A 21,758-nucleotide genomic window follows, 5' to 3' on the forward strand; every position below is an offset into this window, starting at 1 on the left:
CAGGCTCACCAACTCCGGTGGTGGCCGAGCAGCCGACCCCGAGGGCCCCGGGCCAGGGAGCGGCCAATGAGAAGCCGAGGAAGAAGGGGGCGGGCACTTCCGCTTCAGGCGAAGGGGAGGAGCCTGCGGGCCGCGTCGGCCGGTGAGTGCCGGCTGGACGTTTGAGCTTCCGGACCCCGGAAGGGGTCCCGGCGCATCAGAGGTTGAAGGCAGGATCCTGGGTTTGGGAGAAGTGGGCATAAAGGGGTGGCTGGACCCAGGACCGCGGGGTGGTTGTGATGCGCGTGAGTCCCAGGGATGTCTGGCTGCAGGGACCTCCGGGCTCTTAGGATAAGACACTTCACTGCCCAGGGAGTGGTCAAGGGGGTACAGAAGGGCTGGGGGTACACCTCGGGAGGTCTGTGGCAGAGGGGGCCAGCTGCCGGGGCCAAGGGTCGCTGTGGGGCTCTCAGGGTGACAAGCCCGGCTGTGTCCTCCCCCCAGAGCTGCCCCGTCCAGACTATGGACCCTGAAGTGTCCCTGCTGCTGCAGTGCCCCCCAGGTGGGCTGCCGGAGGAGCAGGTGCAGGCTGAGCTGAGCCCAGACTATGACCGTCGCCCACTACCAGGAGGGGACCGGGCCATCGCTGCCATCTGGGAGAGCCGGCTGCAGGCTCAGCCCTGGCTCTTTGACGCCCCCAAGTTCCGCCTGCACTCAGCCATCCTGGCACCCACTGGCTCACGGGGGCCACAGCTGCTCCTGCGCCTGGGCCTTACTTCCTACCGAGACTTCCTGGGCACTAACTGGGCCAGCTCAGCTGCCTGGCTGCGACAGCAGGGGGCCACTGACTGGGGTGACAAGCAGGCCTACCTGGCAGACCCGCTGGGGGTTGGCGCCACACTGGCCACTGCAGATAACTTCCTTGTCTTCCTGCGTCGCTCTCGGCAGGTGGCTGAGGCACCTGGACTGGTGGACGTGCCTGGCGGGCACCCTGAGCCTCAGGTGAGATGCCGGCCTGGGTGCAAAGGCACAAAGACTCAGTTCAGCTTTGTTTTCTTCATCCCTTAAAGGGGGGATTGGCCTAGTGCTTCTCTGAAAGTCTGCTCAGGGCAGCACCTCAGCCTCCCCACTGACCCTTCTCCCAGGCCTGTGGGAAGCTAGGGAATGATGGGGAGGGGTGGGGGCTGGGGGGCAGAGGACCTAGCTGGATTTCTGGTTTTCCATCTGGAAAAGGTGGGCCCGGGTCGGGGGATCACCAAGACTCAACTCTGTGCCTAACCAGGCCCTCAGGGCCAGCAAATATGTGGGGAGGCAGGCTGGGAAGAGATGGGGATAGGGGCTGAGCCTGACCTCTCCCAGGCCCTGTGCCCTGGTGACAGCCCCCTGCACAAAGACCTCCCTGGGGAGCTGGTGGTGCACGAACTCTTCTCCAGTGTTCTCCAGGAGATCTGTGACGAGGTGAGTGAGGAGGGGTGGCCCCGACAGGCGGGCAAGAAGGGAGGGGGTAGAACATACCAGAATTCCACAGGTGTGGGCTGGCGGGAGGGTCTGCAGGCATCTGGCATTGAGGAAAGAGCTTGGCTTTGCAGCTAGACACAAGTGGAGTGGAACTCTAGCCCTCGTTTCTGCGTGCCTCAAGCTCTTCCCCTTTACAAGGAGAACAACGATAAATGTCTTGCCTGTTTCCACCCACCACCCCTTTTGTTGATGAGAGGAGTAAATGAGAGTCCCAGTCACGATGAACTTGCCTTGGGTGACCTTGAGCGGTTGGTTGTTCAATATCTCAGGTTCTGCTTTCCCATCTGTAACATGAACATGCCCGGGCTCTGACATTCTGTGATTCTGGGCACTTGAACTGCAAGCTGTAAAATGCTGTACAAGGGTAACGTTCTCCCTTGAGAGGGGCAGGGATGGGGACACCGGGCACTGACTGGTGGACCCCCTGCCCCAGGTGAATGTGCCGCTGCACACCCTGAGCCAGCCACGGCTGTTGGGCATTGCCCGCAATGAGACCAGTGCCGGCCGTGCCAGTGCCGAGTTCTACGTCCAGTGAGTGAGCTCTGGGGTGCAGGGTCCTGGGTCCTGGGGTAGGTGGGTGGCTGAGGGGAATGGCTGAGGCAGCTGGGGTTCCACAAGGACCCTCCAGGGACTGGGCACTCCCCACGCCACTCTCATGTCCTTGTGCAGGTGCAGCCTGACTTCTGAGCAGGTGAAGAAGCACTACGTAAGTGGGGGAGCTGAGGCCCACGAATCTACAGGAATCATCTTTGTGGAAACACAGGTGTGGAGAAGCAAGATGTATCTTGCTTGGACAAGCTGCTGGTGTTGGGGCTTGTGTAGGCCTGGTGATCTATGGCTGACCGGGGCTGGGTCAGATGAAGCCGCCAAATCTTAGAGCTTTCCTCTAGGGCCACAAGACTTCACTGGGGATGCCCTCAGCCCAAGAGAGGTCCAGGAACCTCTACAGCCTCCTTAACGTGTCTCCCTAGGGACGGTGAAGTGCAGAGGGTTCTGAGGCTCAGGAACACTGGGCACGGCCCCTGCAAGGGACCCGAGGGCTGGACGTAAGGGAGTCTTACTTTCTCCCCACAGAGCGTGCGGAGGTTGCAGGAGACCGAAATGTGGGCTGAGCTCTGCCCCTCGGCCAAAGGCGCTATTTTCCTCTACAACCAGGTCCAGGAAGTCCCGCCTGAGTCGCCCTAGTCCCCAGCCCTATCACAACTTGAAAGACAATAAAGGACTTTATTCTTGGATTCCATCGGCATCTGCTGTTTTCATGAGACAGGGAACGGGCGCTGGGAGAGATCTGGGTGTGCGAGAGAGACGGGGCGAGTGTCCTGGGGGGGGAAAACAAAAACAAAGAAACCCAGCCTCAGTTTTTGCCGTCTGCAAACTGAGATGAGGGCCGTGCCTCCTTGCCCAGGCTGTGGTGAGGGTCCGGGTCTCCTATAGCTGCTTTATAAAGGACACCTCGCTGCAGAGCAGAGTAACAGGTATGTTCCCGGGACGAAGCCACAAAAGCGGGGCGGACAGCCTCACTGAGGACGGCAACGCCGGCGTCTTTCCGCAGGTCCGCGGGCCTCGACCTCGTTGGGTGGGCCCGAGGCGCCAAAGGCCAATGGGCGTGCGGGGGTGGGGCCTTCCGAAGCAGTCCGGCCCTTCCGGCTTGGTGGGCGTGGCCCGGGCGTCTAGGCCAATGAGAACGTGGAGGTGGAGCCTGAATAGGCGCAGAGACGGCCGTGGCCGCGAAATCCGTGAGCGCGGCGGAGGCGGGGCTTGGCGTGGCCCCTCCTTCACCTCCTCCCGCCAGGGTGGTGGGGAGAGGGTCTCCGCGTCCGGGACTGGTTGTCCCGGACGCCGAGACCAGTGTGGGGGAGGGCCCAGGACGCGCGGGTCAGAAGCAGGGACAGATTCAGGACACTGGGGTCTGGTCCTGAGTAAAGGAGGCCCCACCGCCCCTGGGTCTCCCAAGCCTGCTTCAGTTTGCCTTCGCAAGTAAACGGGGCTGGACCCTCTACTTTGGCCCCGGAGTGCTTGACGTCTGGTCCCATCCTGGTCTCAATGCACTGCTCTTTGTGGCCTCGTTTCACCAGCCGTCTGCCTGTCGCCATGCTGTCCCTGTGCCTGTGCCGGTTATGGCCCCGCAGCCCTCCCACCCGGCTCTTCTCAGAGGCCACCGGGCAGCGGTGAGTCGGGGGCCGGGGGGCATGGCCCCCGTCACCCAATGGGTTGAGGAAGGCCTGCCCAGCTCTAGGCTTGGACCTGGGTACTATGATAGTTGTGATCTCTGTACTTGCTGTCAGGTGCTGTACGGGCTTGTTTCAGGTAACCCTCACCTTCACTACTGAGGAGACAAGATCAAAGATTAAGGGACGATCCCTCAGATCATACAGCGAGTTAAGTGGCAAAAAGTGGAATTTGAGTCCAAGCCAGGCTCAGTGCTCTTTTCACAACTCTAGTGGTCAAGCATCACTGGGCATAACTCACTTGGGGGCTTGGGGGTGGGGATGGGGGGGTTTACAAAAATACAGATTTCTGGGCCCTGTTCTGCAGGAATTAAGTGGGGGCTGAGGGATCTGTTTTTGTTTTGTTTTTTTTAATATATTGTTTTTTAACAGTTTATTCCCTTTTTGAGAGTCAGAGTGCAAGCAGAGCAGGGGCAGAGAGAGAGGGAGACACAGAATCCGAAACAGGCTCCAGGCTCTGAGCTGTCAGCACAGAGCCGGACGCGGGGCTCGAACTCACGAACCATGAGATCATGACCTGAGCCGAAGTCGGACGCTCAACTGACGAAGCCATCCAGGCGCCCCTGGAATCTGTTTTTTTAAACAGGCTTTCTGGGTGGTTCTGAGCCAAGGGATCTGAGGGCTACACTATGAGATGTTCTGATCTGCACCATGCCTGAAGTGTTCAAAAAGGGAGGGATGATTTGGAGATAGATCTCCCTTGGCAGCAGCCTCAGCTTTCTCACCTCCTGGTTACTGAGTGTGGCCCAGAAGGGCTGAGAGGCGGAGGAGAGGAATATTCTCTGTGTTTCCATAGCCCCTGCAGTTTTTGGCCTATCTCCACAGGTCTGGCCCCAGGAACTACTATGAACTGTTAGGGGTGCATCCTAGTGCCAGCACTGAAGAAGTTAAACGAGCTTTCTTCTCCAAGTCCAAAGAGGTACCAGTGGCCCTGGGTGGGGAGGAGGGGGTGTAAGTCTGAGCCAGATAGGGTACACTTCACATTCCCAGGAATGGTGCTGAGTGGCTCACTCTGGATGGAGCCACATTCCCTTGGCATGTATAGAGAGCGAGAGATGCCCCGAGGGCAGAGGTTAGGCCCGTTGGGAGGAAAGGTTGGGGGTAGGAGCCAGGGGTTGTGTGTGATGGGCTGGGCTTGTTTCTTTTGACCTGCCTGCTCTAGAGAAAGCTTGGACCAGGGCATATTGCTAGAGCCAGGCAGCTGGTGGGGAGGGCTTGAACAAGGGGAGGGGGCAGGAGTCTGTGCTTCCTGACTCTCTGGCCTTCTGGACCGGTGGGCAGCCCTGAGAGTGAGGGTTACTGTCCAGGCAGGGCCTCTGGGAATGATCTGAGTCTTTGTGGGTGGACATGGTGGGGACGGGTTCTGTGAACGGATGTGGAAAAAGACCTGAAGGGAGTCCTGCCCCACCCCAGCTGCACCCTGACCGGGACCCCGGGAACCCGGCCCTGCATAGCCGCTTTGTGGAGCTGAGCGAAGCATACCGAGTGCTCAGCCGGGAGGAGAGCCGCCTCAGCTATGATCGCCAGCTCTGCTCAGCCACTTCTCCAAAGTCTCCAGGAAGAACAGCCCGTCCTGGGTCTGCTCAAGCACACAGGTACAGTCGTCCTGCCCCTGGCCTCGTCCCTCCCCCCCCCCGCCCCCCGTCTCCCAGGGAGCCTCATCCCCACCTTGTCCTTTCTTCTCCCTCCCAGCAGCTCCTGGGAATCCCCCAATGCCCAATACTGGGCCCAGTTTCACAGTGTGAGGCCTCAGCGACCAGAGTCGAGGCAGCAGCAGCACAAGCACAACCAGCGGGTGCTGGGGTACTGCCTCCTGATCATGTTGGCGGGCATGGGCCTGCACTATGTTGCTTTCAGGTACATCCCTGCCTTCTCCCTGGGGTGATGGGCAGAGGGCGGAGGGCCGGGGAAGCCCAGTGTGGTCAGCCACGCAAGCCCCCCACCCCCGTGGCCTGCACTTCTGTGCCTCTCCAGCTAAGAATTGCCCGAGACAGGTCTCCGGGGCCTCTCCTTACTTGGCAAAGGCAGCTCTACACTCGCTGAAGGCGAACGTTGTCCTTTTCAGAGTTTTGTGATTTGAATGTAAATCTTTGATGCCGGCTGCCAGGGTGTGCTGGAGCCAACCAAAATCGTGCACCCAAAGGAAATGCATTGGAACTGGGCCTCACCAGCAACTGTCCTCCCTTGTTTGGCAATCGGCTGTCTCCCTGCCACTTTTATGCATGGCACAGACACTGAGGTTGTATGACAAAGATACCTAAAGGCTGGTGCCCGCTGCCTAGTTCAGTGATGGGAGTTAGGTGTAACGCTCTTTCTAGTCTCCTGTGAGGAACGCCCTGGTGTTTGGAGCTGCTGTCACCACCTTCAACAAGACAGCCAGGGACCTGGGTCATCAGTGGTCCCTGGATAAGCCCCGGCCCTTCGGTGCCCCTCTCCCTGCCTAGCACAGGCAGTTAGGCAGAGGTCCTCACAGATGGAAAACTTTGAGACCCTAGAGTGGCGTGGTGGGTGTGGGGGTGGGGTGGATCTCGGGGACAGCAGGGATTGGGAAACCCAGGGTTAATTGCAACCCCCTTGCAGGAAGCTGGAGCAGATCCACCGCAGCTTCATGGATGAAAAGGATCGGATCATCACAGCCATCTACAATGACACACGGGCCCGGGCCAGGTCCGTCCCTGCTCTGTCCTGCCTTCTCTTTACTGTCCTGACATCACCCTCCAGGATCCTCTGTCCTGACCACCCAGGTGCTCTCTCCCGCAGGGCCAACAGAGCCAAGCTCCAGGAGCGAGTGCAGAGGCAGCAGCTGCAGCCCCGACCTGGAGGCCCAGAGATCCCAGAGATCGTGCCTCCGGGCACAGGCCCCGGCCCCGGCCCCGGCCCCGGAGCGGCCCGCTAGGACGGGGCCTGCTCTGTGTTGTTACCTCCTTGCTACCCCGGGGGACTCCCACTCCCCAAAACGCGTGCAATAAAATGATTCTCAAAGCTCATGTCCAGCTCCTTGCTTCAGGCCCAGCGCCCCCATCCCGGGCCTCGCCGGGGGGAGGGGGGGGAAGGAGGGGTGGACAGCACCCCGCCCTCCGGGTCCTGGCGGCTGCGACCCGGGAGCCCGGCCCCCTGGGCGGCGCGTCCCCTTTCCCCTGCTGTGGCGGGAGGGGGTGTGTGGAGGGGGCGGGCCCCGGCGGCGGCCTCGCCCCCCCCCGCCCCCGCCCCGCCCCCGCCCCGCGGCCCGGTGGGGAGCGCGTGTCTGGGTCACATGAGCCGCCCGCCCGCCAGCCCGGGCCCGGCCCCCCGCCGCCCCCGCCGTCCCCGCCGCCGCCCGCCACCACCGGCCGCCCGCCCGCCCGGCTCCTCCGGCCTCCGCTGCTGCGCTGCGCTGCGCTGCCTGCGCTCAGGGCTCGGGAGGGGGCCGCGGAGGAGCCGCCCCCCGCGCCCGGCCCCCGCCCGCCGCGCCCGGGCCCGCGCCATGGGGCTCTGGCTGCCGCCGCCCCCTGCGCCGCCGGGCTAGGGCGATGCGGGCGCCCCCGGCGCGCGGCCCCCGCGGGCACCATGAGCCCCCTGCTCCGTCGCCTGCTGCTCGCCGCGCTCCTGCAGCTGGCCCCCGCCCAGGTACGTGCGTCCCCGACATCCCGCCCGCCCGCCGTGCCCTCTCTCAAGGTTGGCGGAAGTGGGGAGACGCGGAGCGGCCTCGGCCTCGGGGATCCGCGGGGTCGGGCTGAGGACCGGGGCGTGGCGGGAATCTGGCCAGGGCATCCCCCGGGAGGAGTCCCTGCCCGCCAGCCCGCCAGCCCGCCAGCCCAGCCCCGGGCCACTCCCCTGCTCCACCCCGTCCCCGGGCTCGACCGGGGGCGGAGCCGCTCGGTCCCCGCAGGACTCGGTTGGGCGCCCACTGTGCCCCCTCCTGACCTGAGGCCTCCGAATCCGTCGGGCCCCAGGCTTGGAGATTCGACGTCGCCGCCGCCACCGGCAGAGTGCGCCTGGCGGGTCGTGGCCAGGGCCAGGTCCCAGGTGGCCAGGAGAGGACAGGTAAAGCTAGAGTGACCCCAGGAGCAGAGCAATCGGGGAAAAATGTCCTAGAGGAGTTGAAGCCTTTAGACCGCAAGGGCAGACCCCAGGGAACAGCGACAGGGCTAGCCCTTCCTAGAGAGCACTTTTGAGTTCAGTTCTCTTCTCTCCTACAGGGCCCTGTTTCCCAGCCTGATACCCCCGGCCACCAGAAGAAAGGTAATAGTAACAATAACCGCGCTAGCCATCATCAAGAGGGTTTGCTCATCATCTTGTGTAATCAGGGCCACGCTCTAAGATGCAAACTTTTTTTATTCTGCCCATTTTACAGAAGAGAAAATTGAGGCAGTGGGGTTCCTGGGCAGGGGAAGACAGGTTTTGAGGGCAGAGAGGGAGCTAGTGGAGGGTGGCTGGGACGAAGGAATTAGGGAGAACAGCTGCAGGGTACAGGAGATAGGGGAACCCGGGAGCGGCTACAGGAAACCCAGTGGGGGCTTAACACTTACGCTTCTGCCCCCAGTGGTGTCATGGATAGACGTGTATGCCCGTGCCACCTGCCAGCCACGGGAGGTGGTGGTGCCCCTGACCGTGGAGCTCATGGGCACCGTGGCCAAGCAGCTGGTGCCCAGCTGTGTGACCGTGCAGCGCTGTGGTGGCTGCTGCCCTGACGACGGCCTGGAGTGCGTGCCCACAGGGCAGCACCAAGTCCGAATGCAGGTACTGGGGCCGGTGGGGCGTGCCCAGCTGGGGTGGATGCTGGGGCTCCGGGGGGTGGTGGTGGGAGGAATGGCCAGAGCCTTGGCTGGGCAAGCTGTTCCTCCAGCCCACGGAGCATTCCCTTCCTCTGTCTCTCTCATGATCTCTCACACCGTGTGTCCCCTATCTCTGGAGTACAGATACTCATGATCCGTTACCCGAGCAGTCAGCTGGGCGAGATGTCCCTGGAAGAACACAGCCAGTGTGAATGCAGGTGCCAGCCGGGCCCCACTTCTGAGCTCCCAGAGACCAGGCTTGGGGGGTGCTGGGCAGGGGGGTACACCACAGTGGAGGCCAGGTTTCCAAGACTGGAACTGGGTTAGGCCTGGGATCTGGGGTAAGAGCAGGATGCTCGGCTCTTCTGATTCTCTTCCTCTTCCTTGTCTCTGTCTGTCCCTCTTACTTTTCAGACCAAAAAAGAGAGAGAGTGCTGTGAAGCCAGACAGGTGAGTCTCATGGGCTCTTGCCGAGGTGGGGTTGGAGCCCAGACCCCACACCCAGGATGTAACGTGTGGATGGGGCAGGGGGTGTATGAGTGTGCCGGGAGGCTGCAGTCCCGCCCCCTCTTTCTCCCCCCACTGTGTCCCCCTCTCCCCTTTTCCTCTGCTCCCCGAGTCTGTGTGCTCCCATCCAACCCCAGCTCCCGGGAAGACTTTTCCTTCCCGCCCCAGACATGTTGCTTCTCCTCCTAGGGCTTCCACTCCCCACCACCGTCCCCAGCCCCGCTCTGTTCCGGGCTGGGACTCTGCCCCCGGAGCACCCTCCCCAGCTGACATCACCCATCCCACTCCAGCCCCAGGCCCCTCTGCCCACGCTGCACCCAGCGCCGCCAGCGCCCTGACCCCCGGACCTGCCGCTGCCGCTGCCGACGCCGCAGCTTCCTCCGTTGCCAAGGGCGGGGCTTAGAGCTCAACCCAGACACCTGCAGGTGAGGACTGGTGGGGTCGTGTTTGTTTGGGGAGGCATCAAGGCCCTTGGAGCAGGTCCAAGGTGAGCCTGCCAGTGGGAGAAGAGCCAGGGGAGAGGAAACTATTGAGTGTGTTGAACAAATATTGACCAAGGCTCACGTTCTAAATGTGGGAGTCAGACGTCAGGATTTGTGACGCCAGCAGAGGAGGTCAAGGGCTGAGGTAAGGGGCACCTGACGCGGATTCTGAGCGGTCAGAGATGCCCTGGAGGAGGTCACATCTGCAGTCAAAGTGGGAGAGATTGCTTTCCAATTTGCAAAGCTCTGGGCCTTGCTCAAAGCCCCCGTGGTAGACACGTGTGCCCTCCTCGTGGGCTCTGAGAGGCCAGGGGACAGAGTGGAACCCTTGTCCACCCTTGTCTGAGACGCTGCTCACCACTCCTCCCTTCCGCAGCTGGGCCATGGGGTGACCTCGTGTGGGCTCGCCAGGAGTGTTAGGAGAGAATGGGGTTCACAGAAGGTAACAGGAGGGTGGACCTAGGGAGCAGGGGCTGAGCTGTGCCCGCATGAACAGAACCCTTCCTCCCTTCCTCAGGTGCCGGAAGCTGCGAAGGTGACACGTTGCCTTTCAGACTCAGCAGGGCCACTTGCCTCACAGGCCACATCCCAGAGGAGGACAACAGGGCAACGTGTTGAGAAGTGCCCAGTCCCTAGACCTCAGTGTGGGCAGAAAGTGCTCCCGGACCTGGGCCTCTCAGAGGACTTTCCAGCTGTCCCTGGTCTCTCCCAAGGCCGCCCTCCAACAGGGTGGGCGGCCGGACGAGGAGACGTGTCGGCAGCACCAGGGGTCATGGACGAACTCGGGAGAGAAGGGGTCCCGTCTCGATTTCCAACCACCACGTGCAAGCGAGCGTCTTCACAGCTGGCTCCACTGTCCCCTCCCCGAGGCGCCAATCCTCTGCAGATACTGGGGACTTGGGCTGCGGTGTTAAGAACTGGGACCCCCAACCCTGATAAAAGAGATGGAAGGATCTGTCCCTGCCTGTGTCATTGTTTGCCGCTGTCCAGGCTGGGCGATTCAGGCACTCTGCATCGCACTACGTCCTAGACCCCGAGCCTGTCTCACTCCCTCATTGTGTAGATGGCGGCAATGAGGCCCAAGGTCCCCCATCAGGTAGAGCCAGAACTGTGCACTCTTCGCAATCCTGTTACATCCAGGCCCTGCCCCCCCTGCTCATCACAAAAGCTCCTTTCTGGAAGGAGACGGTCCGTTATGGCCAGTGACCTTGAGGTGGGACCCAGATCCGCTGAATGATCTTGGCTGTCGCTGCCCCCTCTTTCTGAGCCTCAGTTTCCACAGGCGCATATGGAGGGAACGGACGATTGCTATGGTCCCAGCCCTTGGGCTCCAGGAATGTGTCTTCACTTGATAGAAAAGCCCATCTCCTCTGCCAGGCGGCACTCTGTTTTTGTTGCTCTGTATTTAAGCTACTTCCTTCAGCTTCACTCTAAAGCCACGCACCTGCCCTGTCCCCACCACCTTGAAAGGGAACTACCAAAGGGCTGTGGCTGGTGGGCTTGGTGTGGGAGACACGTTCCCTCAGCCCAACCAATTTCCCCCCACCCTCACCAGCCCCCGCTTGGGATTCTCCTGACCTTTGTCTGACCCAGCCTAAGCTCAGTGCCCAGCCTTCTCCCTGCAGCCTCCAGGGCCCCTGGGGTGGACCACAGGCCATCTTTGGGTATCCATGCTTTGCCTTGCTGGGGCAGGACATTCGGGGACAGAGGTTCACCGGAGGCAGAACGCAGCTACCCAAACGGAGGCCTTCTCTGAGGTGTTAGATTGGAGGGCATGGTAGTGATCTTGCTGGGCCCTGGGCAGGGGTGGGGTTAAACCAGAAGAGACCATTCCCGACGGTGATTACCAGTTTCCAATCATTCTTCTCAGCTGTGCTGTCGCTGACCATGCCATTGCTCCATTCAAGTGAGACAGATGAGGGTCAGGGGACACCAGAACTCCCACCCCTCCCCCGGCCCACTTATGTGCTGGGCACACACAAGGCTTCACGCGCACCCGCACCCCTCGCTTGGTCCTCCATTGTAAGGTCAGCGCTGCTAATGATCTTTCTCTTTCAATTAAGGAAATAGGCTCAGAAAGGCTGACTGACCTGGAGATTTGACCCCCAAGTCTATCTCTCACACTCAAGTTTGTTACCTCCCAACTACAAGTTCGTTACTTCCACGGACAGATGTTTTCGGCGCGCTGCTGAGCGCCGGGGCACCTGAAAATACCAGTGTGGGTGGGGAATGGGCCCCGCCGGACCGCTGCCGTCAGGACTCGGGGGTCAACGTGCGGCAGGCAGAGGCAGGCCCGGATGCTGGCGCGGACAAAAGGGCGCGCATCGGCCGTGGGCCAGGGCCTGGTGGAGCACGTCACGGCGCACTCCTACAGTGGCCCTGCCACGTGGGTGTTGACAAGCCCACCTTACAGGGCCTTCCAGATCCTACCAGGCCAAAGCATTCGCTCAAGGTCACACTGCCAGCGAAGCGCACAGCCCAAACCCAAACTCAAGTCTGAGGCCCAGGCTCTTCCCACTGGAGCCCGTGGACCCTGAAGAGGCCCAGGGTCAAGCGAGAGCGCCGTGGGAGAGCCTGGGGGCGAGATAAAATGGCGTCTCGAGACCCCCTCCGGGAACCCGCGTTGGCCTGACCTTAATTTCACCTCGGCCGGAAGTGCCGAAAGCACTTTAGGAAGTCACTTTCACCTAACCTTACCGGCTACAGATCCACCGGAAGTAGCGCGTGGTCACGTGTCGGCGCGGGGGCGGAGCAGGGGGAAAGGCCGCTCCGCCCGGCGTGCGGCAGCGGGCTTCGCACAGTCCAATGAGGGCGGGCGGCGTGGCCCGGCCTGGTGGCGACGATGACGCGCCTGCGCACAGGCGGCAGCACGACTGGGGTTGACTCCGGGGGCGCGGCGAGGAGGTGAGCGGGGGCCACAGCCCGGGCTGGGGGGAGCCGGGGTGCACGGGGGCAGGCTGGATCAGGCCGGGCAGGAGCGGGCCGGGGCTGCGAGTGTCAACGAGGGATAGGTCAGGGGGAAATTGGGGGGTGGGGTCGGAGCTGTCTGGGGATGCCGCAGGGGGAGGGCTTTCACGCCGCACGGGGCGGAGCCCCGGGAGTCGGGGCGGGACGTGGGACGGAGACGGGTGGAACCTCTGAGCTGGTGCCAGTAGAAGGCAGAGCTCCGGGACTGGGGACGGAGCTAGGACAGGTGGGGGGCGGAGCCTGGTCCCTGGAGGAGGAGCTGGAACAGGCGGAAGGCGGAGCCTCGGGTTTGGAGACCGAAGGGGACGGAGCCCAGGCACTGGGGGCGGGCCTTCAGTCGGTGAGTGGCGTGGCTACAGTTCAGGAAAGAGGGTCTAGTTCTATCGAGGGCGGGGCTCCAGGGCAAGGGGCGGAACTACGTCCGCTAAAGGGTGGGGTCAAGGAGCAAAGCGAAGGCGTAGGCCCAGGTAATGGCCCGGGGCGTCCACGCGGGGGCGGTCTCCGCGGGGGCCGGGCCTGGGGACGCGGTAGGCCGAGAACTCCCCCGGGAGAGGTGGTGTGGGTGGAGCGGGCTCGGCGGCCACCAGACACGGGGCCGGTCTGGGTACCCCGCAGGCCCCCGAGGGCTCAGAGCTGGGGCGGCGCCCCGGGCGGAGGCACAGGCCCGGCCTGGGGGGTGCCTCCGGAGGATCGGGGCTCCCCGGAGCCACCCAGCGGCGATGTGTGGGTGCCTCGGGGCAGGCCCCCTGCAGCGGCCTCAGAGGTGTGGGTGTGCTGGGCGGGGGGCAACTGGGTGTGGCGTGAATGGGATCGCTCCGTCGAGGCAACTGCTGGGCAGCCAGATAAGGTCTGGACTTTGCGTAAAGGGACGGGCGGGAATTGAAGAGTGGAGCTGGGGACCGGGAGGGAAGGAAGGGCTGGGGGTGAGCAAAGGGGCGGGGCCCTGGCTGCTGTGGCCTCCCCTGACCCCCTCCCCCCGCTGCTGGGGTCCTCGGGCAAGCCCCCTTCTCACTGGACTGGTAAGTGTGGCTGCGGAGCCCGGGGGAGGGGGTGGTGACCCGGGACAAGGGGATCCCCGTGGGCAGGCAGGGTACGGTGGGGGTGGAATCCTCCTGGTACCTGCCCATATTCCATGCCCTCCCTGCCTTCCCCCCGGTCGGTTGGTCGGGGTCTGTCCCCGCAGAGACATGAGGCTGAGCTGGGTCCTGACAGTATTGTCCATCTGCCTGAGTGCCCTGGCCACTGCTGCGGGGGCCGAGGGCAAACGGAAGCTGCAGATCGGGGTCAAGAAGCGGGTAGACCACTGTCCCATCAAGTCGCGCAAGGGGGACGTCCTGCACATGCACTACACGGTGGGTGAGGGAGTGGAACATTGGGGTGGGTGGGGCTTCTGGGGACCTGAAAGGACTTGGAAGCCAGATTGCTCAGCCAAGGAGGTGGGTGACCGTGGGCAAGTCCTGTCTCCCTTTTACACTAGTTTCTATAGCTCTTCCCTGCTGTTGACTGTCTGATCCCCGGCTTGGCACCAGCAAGCAGTGACGACGTACTGCGAGCTGCCCAAGGTTCTGTCCCCTCCTAGGATTATGGCTGCCAATGGGGAGCCAGCTTGGGGATAGCTGCTGGGTGGGGAGGTGTGTCAGAGTGGAGCCTCCTCTTCACTGGCCTTCCCATGGTCCCACAGGGGAAGCTGGAAGATGGGACGGAATTTGACAGCAGCCTGCCCCAGAACCAGCCCTTTGTCTTCTCCCTGGGCACAGGCCAGGTCATCAAGGGCTGGGACCAGGGGCTGCTGGGGTGAGTCAGGGGGCCATGGCTGTGGTTGAGGAGGTTGATAGTGGGAGGCAAACCCCAGGGATGGGGTGGGGGGCAGGGGGCCTGGGTGCTTGCCATGCGCTGAACAGGTGTTGTCCTACAGGATGTGTGAGGGAGAAAAACGGAAGCTGGTGATCCCATCAGAGTTGGGTAAGAGGCCTTTCCTGAGCCTGGAAAGGGGAGTTGGGGGGGGGGGGTCTGGGGAAGGGTGGAGACTGGTTTGCCGCTGCATTGGCCTCTGTCCCATCCGTTCATTATGTGTCTTCCAAGTCTAGCTGTATCCAGTAGTGAGAACAGGGCAAGACCCTTAGGGCACTTGGTTCTGGCGCCCACCCTCTGCCCTCTACTGGGCCTTTTGTAGCCCCTTGCTGTCTCCATTTCTGGCTTTCTTGTTGCGATGGGCAGAGGCCTGGCTTCAGCCCGAATGTCTGCAGAACACCTCTCTCTCTCTCTCTCTCTGCCCGGTCACAGCTCACTTTTTCTTTCGCATCTTTGACAGGGTATGGAGAGCGGGGAGCTCCCCCAAAGATTCCAGGTAAGATGCCTTCCTGCCCCCATCTCCTGCCCACCATCTCTTCTTCCTGTGGCCCCGGTTCTCACTCTGTCCTCATTTCTCCCCTGCAGGTGGTGCAACCCTCGTGTTTGAGGTGGAGCTGCTCAAAATCGAGCGACGTTCAGAACTGTAGCCAAACTGGGGAGGGGCAGTGGAGAGGCCCCCATCAGGGACCAGACTGTTTAAAGAAAGAAAGAAAGAAAGAAAAAAAAAATCCCTTAAAGCCCACGAAGTGAGCCTGTGTTTGTTTGTGGGCCCTGAGAGACTTAGAAGCCACATGTTCAACTTCAGCCTACCCTCTCCCTTGGTACCCCCCACGCCTCTTCTTTATTGGCTGCAGGACCTGGGTGTAGATTCAGTGGCAGGGGGATCGTGAGGGCCAGGCCCTAGGTGGGACGGTGGTCCTTGCCCAGAGGGAAAAGGAGTGTTCCTAACTGCCAACAGCGACACCGACACCGCTCCCCCCACTCCAGCTCCCCAGCCGCTTGGAGCTCATGGTGTGGGAGCCGGCACTGGGCTATCGTCATGGCTACGTGGCCCTCAGGAAGGCCTGCAGCCACCTGGGGAGAAGCTGCACCAACAACAGTTGTAGAGGAGTGTGTCCCCCCTAAAAGAGACCAGCTGAGCCCGTTAGCTGCACCAAAGGCATATCCTAGCTTTATTAAAGGGCCGCGCCGCAGAATCAATATAAAAACACAAAAAGTCCCATCAGTTTAATAACAATAAAAAACCCCAAAATGGAAAACTGAGGGGGCAGGGAAGAGGCCCCTGGGCCAGGGGCACGGGGAGCCCTGCTCATGGCGCCAGGCCTGGCCGCAGGGCCCCCCGGTATTGCTGTTGCTACGAGGTCGGGGGGCAGCGATTGTCCTGTGGGAGCCACCATTCGTGTGGGTCGAGACCCTTACTTCTTCTGGGGTGTGCTCAGCTTCTGCATGCCCCGGATCTTGTCCAGCAGGCCAGAGATGAAGGCCTGGACAGGAGGGAAGACATCAGGGAGGCCAGACCCCAAGATGACAGAAGCCCAGGCTCCTCTCACCCCAGCCTCTGGGACAGCCACATACTTACCTCAGTGGGTTTGTAACAGTCAACCAGCAGCTCCTGGGAGGGCATGGGGGGACAAGTATAGCTGTGAGTTCTAAGGAACAGGGGCCTAGAGCTCACCTGTACCTATTTCCAAGGGACTGGGGCCACCCCCCGAGGCACAGGCGATACCACAGCTACTCAACGGCTGGACAAGCACCATTAGCCCCATTTGACGGAAGCAGAAGCTGAGGCCCAGCATCCCAAGGGCTGGCTGACTGAAACCAAAGAAGGCCTAAATTTAGAGCCTCGCTTCCCCAGGGGGCCATGCGTCCAGGCAGCTCTCTATTCCCTGATCTCCCTACCTGGCCCTGATGCCTCCCGGCCCCTCTCTCACCTTGACCCTGGCAGCCCGGGTATCATCACTTTCCATGTCCAGGAGTTCATCCACATCAATCTCCAACTCTGGTATTTCCTCTTCCTGGGGTGGGGGTGGGGGAGGAGGGAGAGACAAGGGCCTGAGTTGGGAGAGAGGGTGTGAGAGGGGCTCCGGCTGAGGCCCCTGCCTTACCGCAGAATGAGCCAGGCTTCTTTGCCCAGCAGACAGCAGCAGCTGTCTGAGGAAGAAAACAGATCAGGCCTGTGCCAAGGCAAAATGCCCGATGGCGGGGGGGGGGGGGGGGGGGGGAGCTTCCTGTCCCTGCCAGTTGGGCACCCTGGGTGCCAAACAGGGCCAGACAGCAAAGGCTTGGGGACCCTGGGCTGAGAACCCTGCAGATGTGTTGTCCCAACTTCCGGGCTCCATCTCAATCAGTGCACAGGTGGGGCCATCTGTCCCAACTCATCACAGCCCCTTCCCCTCCCCCAAACACCTGTCACAGCTTCCCAGGAGTGGGGAGGAAGTAAAGGGTGAGGGGTCATGGGGAAGGACCCAGGGCTGGTAATGGGGAAACAAAGAGCCCATACTTTGCTGAGGGAGGGGGTGCCTGCCACCCCTCCCCCCACCCAGGAAGCGTCTATCCAGTCTGGAGCCAGCTGCATTCCAGGGCTGGTCTAGGGTAGGCAGCACAGGGCAAGCCCACTCCTCCACCCTGCCCCCCAGGGGCCTGAGTCACCATTTGAGCAAGGAAGGAGTCATGGGGTGGAGAACCAAAACCCAGAGGACAGGCTAGCCTGCCCCTACACCAAAATGGAGCTGCAGGCTAGCCCAGGAGAACAGCCCAGACCCTTTACAACCCCACCAGGCTTGCGCCTTTTAACCAGTTTAGGCTACGAAGCACTAGGTAGATCACCTTACCACCGCCAGCCCAGACTAGCCTCTTGCCTCCTGCCCATGGCCCAGGCTATCCCTTGAGGCTTCTTGAGGACCCCAAGCTTGACCAGAGTAGTGACATGAGGGAGTCATGAGGGAAAAGATAGGAGTGACCTAAGGTCAGACAAGAAAGAGCATACACTGGGGGCGGGGAGTACAGAAAGGGAGGGGAGCGCGCGGAAGCGGAGCGCCCATTGACTCCGGGTGACAGGCAGGCGCAAGGCGGGGTTCCCAAGCAGTCCGACTAGGGAACGATTTTAGGGTGTCGGCGCAGAGTAAGGGACACACCTGGCAGTCGTAGAGGCGAGTGAGCTGCTCCAAGATCCACTCCTCCAGGTTGAGGCGCTTCCGTAGCTCCTTGCGGTCGTACTTGACCGTGACCTTCCCTTGGCGCCTCACTGGGCCCTCGTCGTCCGCGCCGCCTGGGCCCTCGCCTGCAGCCCCAGGGGGGCTCTGAAAGTAGACGCGGGGCCCTGGGCCACCACTGCCCGGCCCAGGGGCCGGGGCTGCCAACGCCGCGCCCCCCGCGGGGCCGCTGTCCGCCATGGCGGCCGCCGGGGCCACGTGCGCGCGTCGGGCCCCTCCCTGCGCCGCCGCCTCCGGGACGCCCGCCGGCTGGCTCCGGGCCGCTGGCTCGGGTTAACTCGCGGGCTGGCCTCCGCGCTGCTCCGCGGCTAGGGCGGCGGCGGGGGCGCCCGGGGGCAGCTGCAGCATGCGGAGCCCCCGGGCCTGGCCTGGCCGCGCCCCGCCCCCTCCCCGCCGATCCGCCCGCCCTTTGTCCCCCGCGGCCGCCGCCCGAGCCGCCGCCGCCGCCGCCGCAGCCGCCGCCGCCGCCGAAGCCGCTTTCTCTGTCTCACTCGCTTCCCCGCCCCCCGACCACACCCCCTTAAAGGGCCAGTCCCGCTGCAGGCCCCTCACTCCCACCCCGCCCCCGGGCAGGGGCTAGGGGAGGGTCTAGTCGTCAGGGGTTTGGGCCTGGCTGTCCGCTATCCCTTTTAACCTTTCTGCCTCAAACCCAGGCGTTCTAAGTGCCCGGTACCAGGATTTGCGCTCCCGCCGGGACCCTAGTGTTCTGTCCTCACTGACGCAAAAACAGGGGCCATCTGGGAATGGAGGGGAGTGGGCACAATGCGCAGGGCGGGGGTCTGGAGAGGAGACGTGGGAGCCCCCGACGTCTAGGTCCTCAGGTCCCTGGCCAGCGGAAGGCAAGCAACCTTCTCCGCGTAGACCGACACGTGGCCCAGGCTCGCAGGAGTGGAGGGGTGGAGAAGGCGGACAGGAGCTGCCCAGGTCCCCGGACACCCTACTCGGCGAGGTCCCGCACCACCCATGCTGGAGGCCCAGATTAGGGGTGAACGGAGCCGGCTCAACTGCCTGAAGGGCCAGACCCTAGGCTGCCACCGCCCACCGGCCAAGATGGCGATGGGGAACGGGATTATGGGAAATGTAGTTCTCAGGGCCTGGCCGTGCCTGACCGCCCCTCCCCCTCAGCGGAGCCAGGGAGGGGAAGCGCAGCACTTGTTTGGGGCGCCCTCGTTCGGCGGCTTCGACAGGGCGCGGCCCTTCGCACCCTGCAACCTCTATGTGTACAAAGAGGAAACGCAGGAGTAAAGGGCTGGGAAATAGGGGAGCCGGCACTCCCGATAATAAAGATAAGAATGACGACCCATAAAAAGCGTTCCTCACAGTCGGTTCCACACAGTCGGTTCCAGCCAGAGTCGGTTCCGCCTCATTCTCCCTCCCACAGATCCTCCGCCCTGCGGCTCTTCTGTCCTTCAGATCTCACAGGCGCCTTAGCTGGCCCACCTCTCTCAAACAGATGGTGTATCTCATGCCCGCACCCTTTGAGTTCTGGATCTTTGAATAGTCTTTCTCCTATGTGATCACTGTCTCCCACTTCTAGGCTGTGTGCTCCATGGGGCCAAGATCTGTGTGGCCCTTGTTTACTGTTGATGCCCAAAGCACAGGGACCGGCTGGGCTTCAGAATCACGCAGATGGGGCAAATGACCCGATTCTTGCTGAGCTCCCGGTAACAGAGCCAGACTTGTAACTATTGGCTGAATAAATGACCGAGCGAAAGAATGAATGGCTTCCTCTGTATCTAGCATTTCCTCAGAAGGTTAAGCTTATTTATTTTGAGAGAGCGCGCGTGAGCAGGGGAGGGGCAGAGAGAGAGAGAGAGAGAGAGAATCTCAAGCAGGCTCCATGTCGTTAGTGTGGAGCCCAAGGTGGGGTTTGATCCCAAGACTGTGAGATCACAACCTGAGCCGATATCAAGACGCTTAACTGACTGAGCCACCCAGGTGCTCCGTCGGAAGGTTAACTAAGAAAAGATGTGGAAGTTTCAATGACTGTATCACAGAGGTTGACCAACACAGCTAGAGAGGGAGCTCAGGCCCCCTGTCACAAGGTCTCTACTTATCCCCCTACCCCCAGATACCACTCAACAAGGTTGTATAGCTCCTCCGAGATGCTTCCACTGATAGCAGGCTCGCCCTTCGCAGTCCCAGACTGAGTCTCAGGATCTGAGGGGCAGTCAGTGTTTCTGTCCCAGCCTCTCACAGACACTTTCTCTCTGGATGCCATAGAAGCCCTCTGTAGCAGGCAGGGTTCAGAGAGGCTGAGAGTGGCCCGGGGTCACACAGCCGGTGCTGCAGCCAAACTCAAATCCAGAACGTTGTTAGGCTTACTGTGTAGTTGAGAAAAAGAGACAATGAACCCAGAGGCTGGGGATGGTGTGTGTGTGTGTGTGTGTGTGTGTGTGTGTGTGTGTGTGTGTGTGTGCTGGGGGGATAGCAAGGTGGGCTTCTCCTTGAGGGCCCTGGGTTTGAGGGCAGGCTCACAGGGCTCATTCCAGGGCAGGTAGAATGGGCTCACCTCCCTCCCCAGCCCTTGTCCTGGCCTTATCCTCCCTTCATCCAGCCTGGAGAGCTGGTGGAGGGCTAACCCTTACCCTTGCAGATTAGGCAGGACCCAGCCTTTCCACCAGGAGCCCCATCCCTGGCCCGGCCTCTGGCTCTGAGCCAATTTACCCAAGTCCAAGTTCCCCACCACACCCCACCTCACCCTACCAGGGCAGGTCGGCTCTTTCTGAACTAGAGCATTGACTCAGGCCTTAGGGGTGCTCAGAGTTACGAGTGGGGATATGCGTACCATAACTTGCTGTGGCAGTGGAGCCTACAGTCCATAAAGATCTGGGTACCAGCCCCAGCTCTGCCTCCTAGAGGCTGTGACCCTGAGTGATGACTCTCCTATCCCTCCTCCCCTGAGGGAGGCCTCCTGTCCTGTCCAAATTTCACGGTACCCCTGGGGGTTCTCTGGGCAGGGTGGGGAGGAGCTGACGATGCTCTTCCCAACTCTCCCTCTCTCTACTTTCTATGACATCTCTACCATGTTCAGTCCTTCCCCATGGCCACCTATCCTGAGAACGGTCAGTGCAGAGGTGGAAGCTGGGCTGCCCTGCACAGAACCTGGGAGTGGACGAAGCGGGTTCAAATCCGAGCTCTGCCCAGCACGCTGAGAGGCCGCGGGCAAGTCACTTACCGGCTCTGAGCCTCTTCAAGGGGGCTGATTCTACCAACCTCCGGTGGTTGGGGGCTGAGAGCTCAGCGCTGAAGGCCCACATCTCAGCCCTTGCTCTCCTGCCTGAATCCTCCCGGGACCGGAGTATGGTGCTCCTCCTTATCCTGCCAGCCTCAGACTGTGGCCTCCCCAGCCCCACCCCACCTGGGGTTCCAGCCCCCCCCCCCCCCACCGGCCACCAGAGTGCAGCTAAGGCTCCTTTCAGTGTCTCCTTGGACCAGAAGCCCTGGAGAGGGTCCCGTGGGCCACAACCGCTCCCTTAATCGAGGGTAGAGGCGGAAAGACTGCCTTCCTTCCGCCATTACTGCTTGCCGAGAAACCCTATTACCATCACCAGGACTGGAAGAAAGTGTCCAGGAGGAAGGAGTCCTTTAATGGGGCTGCCCTAGCCTCGGGAGACATGACGGTGGTGGGGGGAGAGAGGAGAGGCTCAGGCTTGGGAAACAGGCTCCCATCCTGTTTTCCAAGGAGCCGCTGCCCAGCATTTCTACGAAGTATCCCTGCCCAAGGCCTAGGACCCACAGCTCAGGCCCCTACGCTCAGGGCCTGCCTCCAGGCCCTGTTAGCCCTGCCATTGGCCGGCAGGCCCCCTGCCCCAGGGCTGATCTGTGCCCTCTCCTCTTCCTCCCTGATGCCCCCACGGTCTGCTAGCCACTCCTCAGATGTCCAGTGGCCTGTGGCTCGGGGTCATTTTGTACCCATATGCTTATTCATCCTCTGACAACCTCCAGCTTCTGGGCAAGGTGACCGAGGCACAGAAGGACTGAGTTTTGTTGGTAGACTTCAACCTAAGCCTGTGGGAGCAAAGGCCACTCCCCACCCTGCAGGGCTCTGCCCAATGAGAGCCAGTGGTCTCCGGATCTCTGAAGGGTATGACCCTGCTGCTCTTGTGAGAGAGGACAAGAGGATCACAAGTCCTGTCCTCCTTTCTTGGTCTCCTGAAGGGCAAGGAGTGGAAGCAGGATGAGCCAGCCTTCAAGTCAGAGGGCTCAAATCCTCCTACAAAGCTGTGTGACCTTGGGCAAGTCTCTTCCCCTCTCTGG

General features: G+C 61.7%; 6 protein-coding genes across 16 annotated transcripts; 5 read left to right on the forward strand and 1 right to left on the reverse strand.

The window, feature by feature from the left end:
• Positions 1-125: 125 nt before the first annotated feature.
• NUDT22 (nudix hydrolase 22) lies at positions 126-2,732 on the forward strand. Of its 6 annotated transcripts, none has more exons than XM_047071778.1 (6): positions 126-142; positions 484-981; positions 1,339-1,437; positions 1,931-2,028; positions 2,167-2,260; positions 2,572-2,732. In XM_047071778.1, exons 2-6 carry the CDS (start codon positions 502-504, stop codon positions 2,680-2,682), a joined length of 882 nt encoding a protein of 293 aa, XP_046927734.1. In that variant the 5' UTR covers positions 126-142; positions 484-501; the 3' UTR covers positions 2,683-2,732. The 6 variants fall into 6 exon arrangements, with proteins under 6 accessions (XP_046927734.1, XP_046927732.1, XP_046927731.1 ...); XM_047071776.1 differs by having other exon boundaries at positions 136-209; XM_047071775.1 differs by lacking the exon at positions 126-142 and adding an exon at positions 149-284.
• A 546-nt stretch (positions 2,733-3,278) lies between these two features.
• Positions 3,279-6,701, forward strand: DNAJC4 (DnaJ heat shock protein family (Hsp40) member C4). Of its 2 annotated transcripts, none has more exons than XM_047071155.1 (6): positions 3,279-3,665; positions 4,551-4,644; positions 5,139-5,320; positions 5,418-5,582; positions 6,306-6,392; positions 6,486-6,701. In XM_047071155.1, exons 1-6 carry the CDS (start codon positions 3,541-3,543, stop codon positions 6,619-6,621), a joined length of 789 nt encoding a protein of 262 aa, XP_046927111.1. In that variant the 5' UTR covers positions 3,279-3,540; the 3' UTR covers positions 6,622-6,701. The 2 variants fall into 2 exon arrangements, with proteins under 2 accessions (XP_046927111.1, XP_046927112.1); XM_047071156.1 differs by having other exon boundaries at positions 5,421-5,582.
• A 547-nt stretch (positions 6,702-7,248) lies between these two features.
• VEGFB (vascular endothelial growth factor B) lies at positions 7,249-10,442 on the forward strand. 2 transcript variants are annotated; one of them, XM_047070928.1, is made up of 7 exons: positions 7,249-7,331; positions 7,904-7,946; positions 8,248-8,444; positions 8,624-8,697; positions 8,894-8,929; positions 9,176-9,411; positions 9,986-10,442. In XM_047070928.1, the coding sequence occupies exons 1-6, from the start codon at positions 7,272-7,274 to the stop codon at positions 9,387-9,389; spliced, it is 624 nt and encodes a 207-aa protein (XP_046926884.1). In that variant the 5' UTR covers positions 7,249-7,271; the 3' UTR covers positions 9,390-9,411; positions 9,986-10,442. The 2 variants fall into 2 exon arrangements, with proteins under 2 accessions (XP_046926884.1, XP_046926885.1); XM_047070929.1 differs by having other exon boundaries at positions 9,277-9,411.
• Positions 10,443-12,316: 1,874 nt separating this feature from the next.
• Positions 12,317-15,028, forward strand: FKBP2 (FKBP prolyl isomerase 2). Of its 4 annotated transcripts, none has more exons than XM_047071761.1 (6): positions 12,317-12,372; positions 13,619-13,787; positions 14,117-14,229; positions 14,351-14,397; positions 14,747-14,782; positions 14,872-15,028. In XM_047071761.1, the coding sequence occupies exons 2-6, from the start codon at positions 13,623-13,625 to the stop codon at positions 14,931-14,933; spliced, it is 423 nt and encodes a 140-aa protein (XP_046927717.1). In that variant the 5' UTR covers positions 12,317-12,372; positions 13,619-13,622; the 3' UTR covers positions 14,934-15,028. The 4 variants fall into 4 exon arrangements, with proteins under 4 accessions (XP_046927717.1, XP_046927718.1, XP_046927720.1 ...); XM_047071762.1 differs by lacking the exon at positions 12,317-12,372 and adding an exon at positions 12,696-12,775; XM_047071764.1 differs by lacking the exon at positions 12,317-12,372 and adding an exon at positions 12,884-12,902.
• On the forward strand, positions 12,521-13,415 carry LOC124505738 (PE-PGRS family protein PE_PGRS16). The gene has a single exon (XM_047071759.1). The coding sequence runs from the start codon at positions 12,521-12,523 to the stop codon at positions 13,316-13,318; it is 798 nt and encodes a 265-aa protein (XP_046927715.1). The 3' UTR covers positions 13,319-13,415.
• A 407-nt stretch (positions 15,029-15,435) lies between the features above and the next one.
• PPP1R14B (protein phosphatase 1 regulatory inhibitor subunit 14B) lies at positions 15,436-17,846 on the reverse strand. The gene is given in 6 exon segments (XM_047071760.1): positions 15,436-15,770; positions 15,866-15,898; positions 16,218-16,301; positions 17,421-17,702; positions 17,704-17,807; positions 17,810-17,846. Coding segments are annotated over 6 exon segments (609 nt in total). The 3' UTR covers positions 15,436-15,701.
• Between the last annotated feature and the right edge of the window lie 3,912 nt (positions 17,847-21,758).

This window comes from Lynx rufus, unplaced genomic scaffold (genome assembly GCF_022079265.1).
Source record: "Lynx rufus isolate CCGP_SWC_20201006 ecotype Redwood Valley unplaced genomic scaffold, mLynRuf1.p SCAF_9, whole genome shotgun sequence".
Taxonomy (NCBI): domain Eukaryota; kingdom Metazoa; phylum Chordata; class Mammalia; order Carnivora; family Felidae; genus Lynx; species Lynx rufus.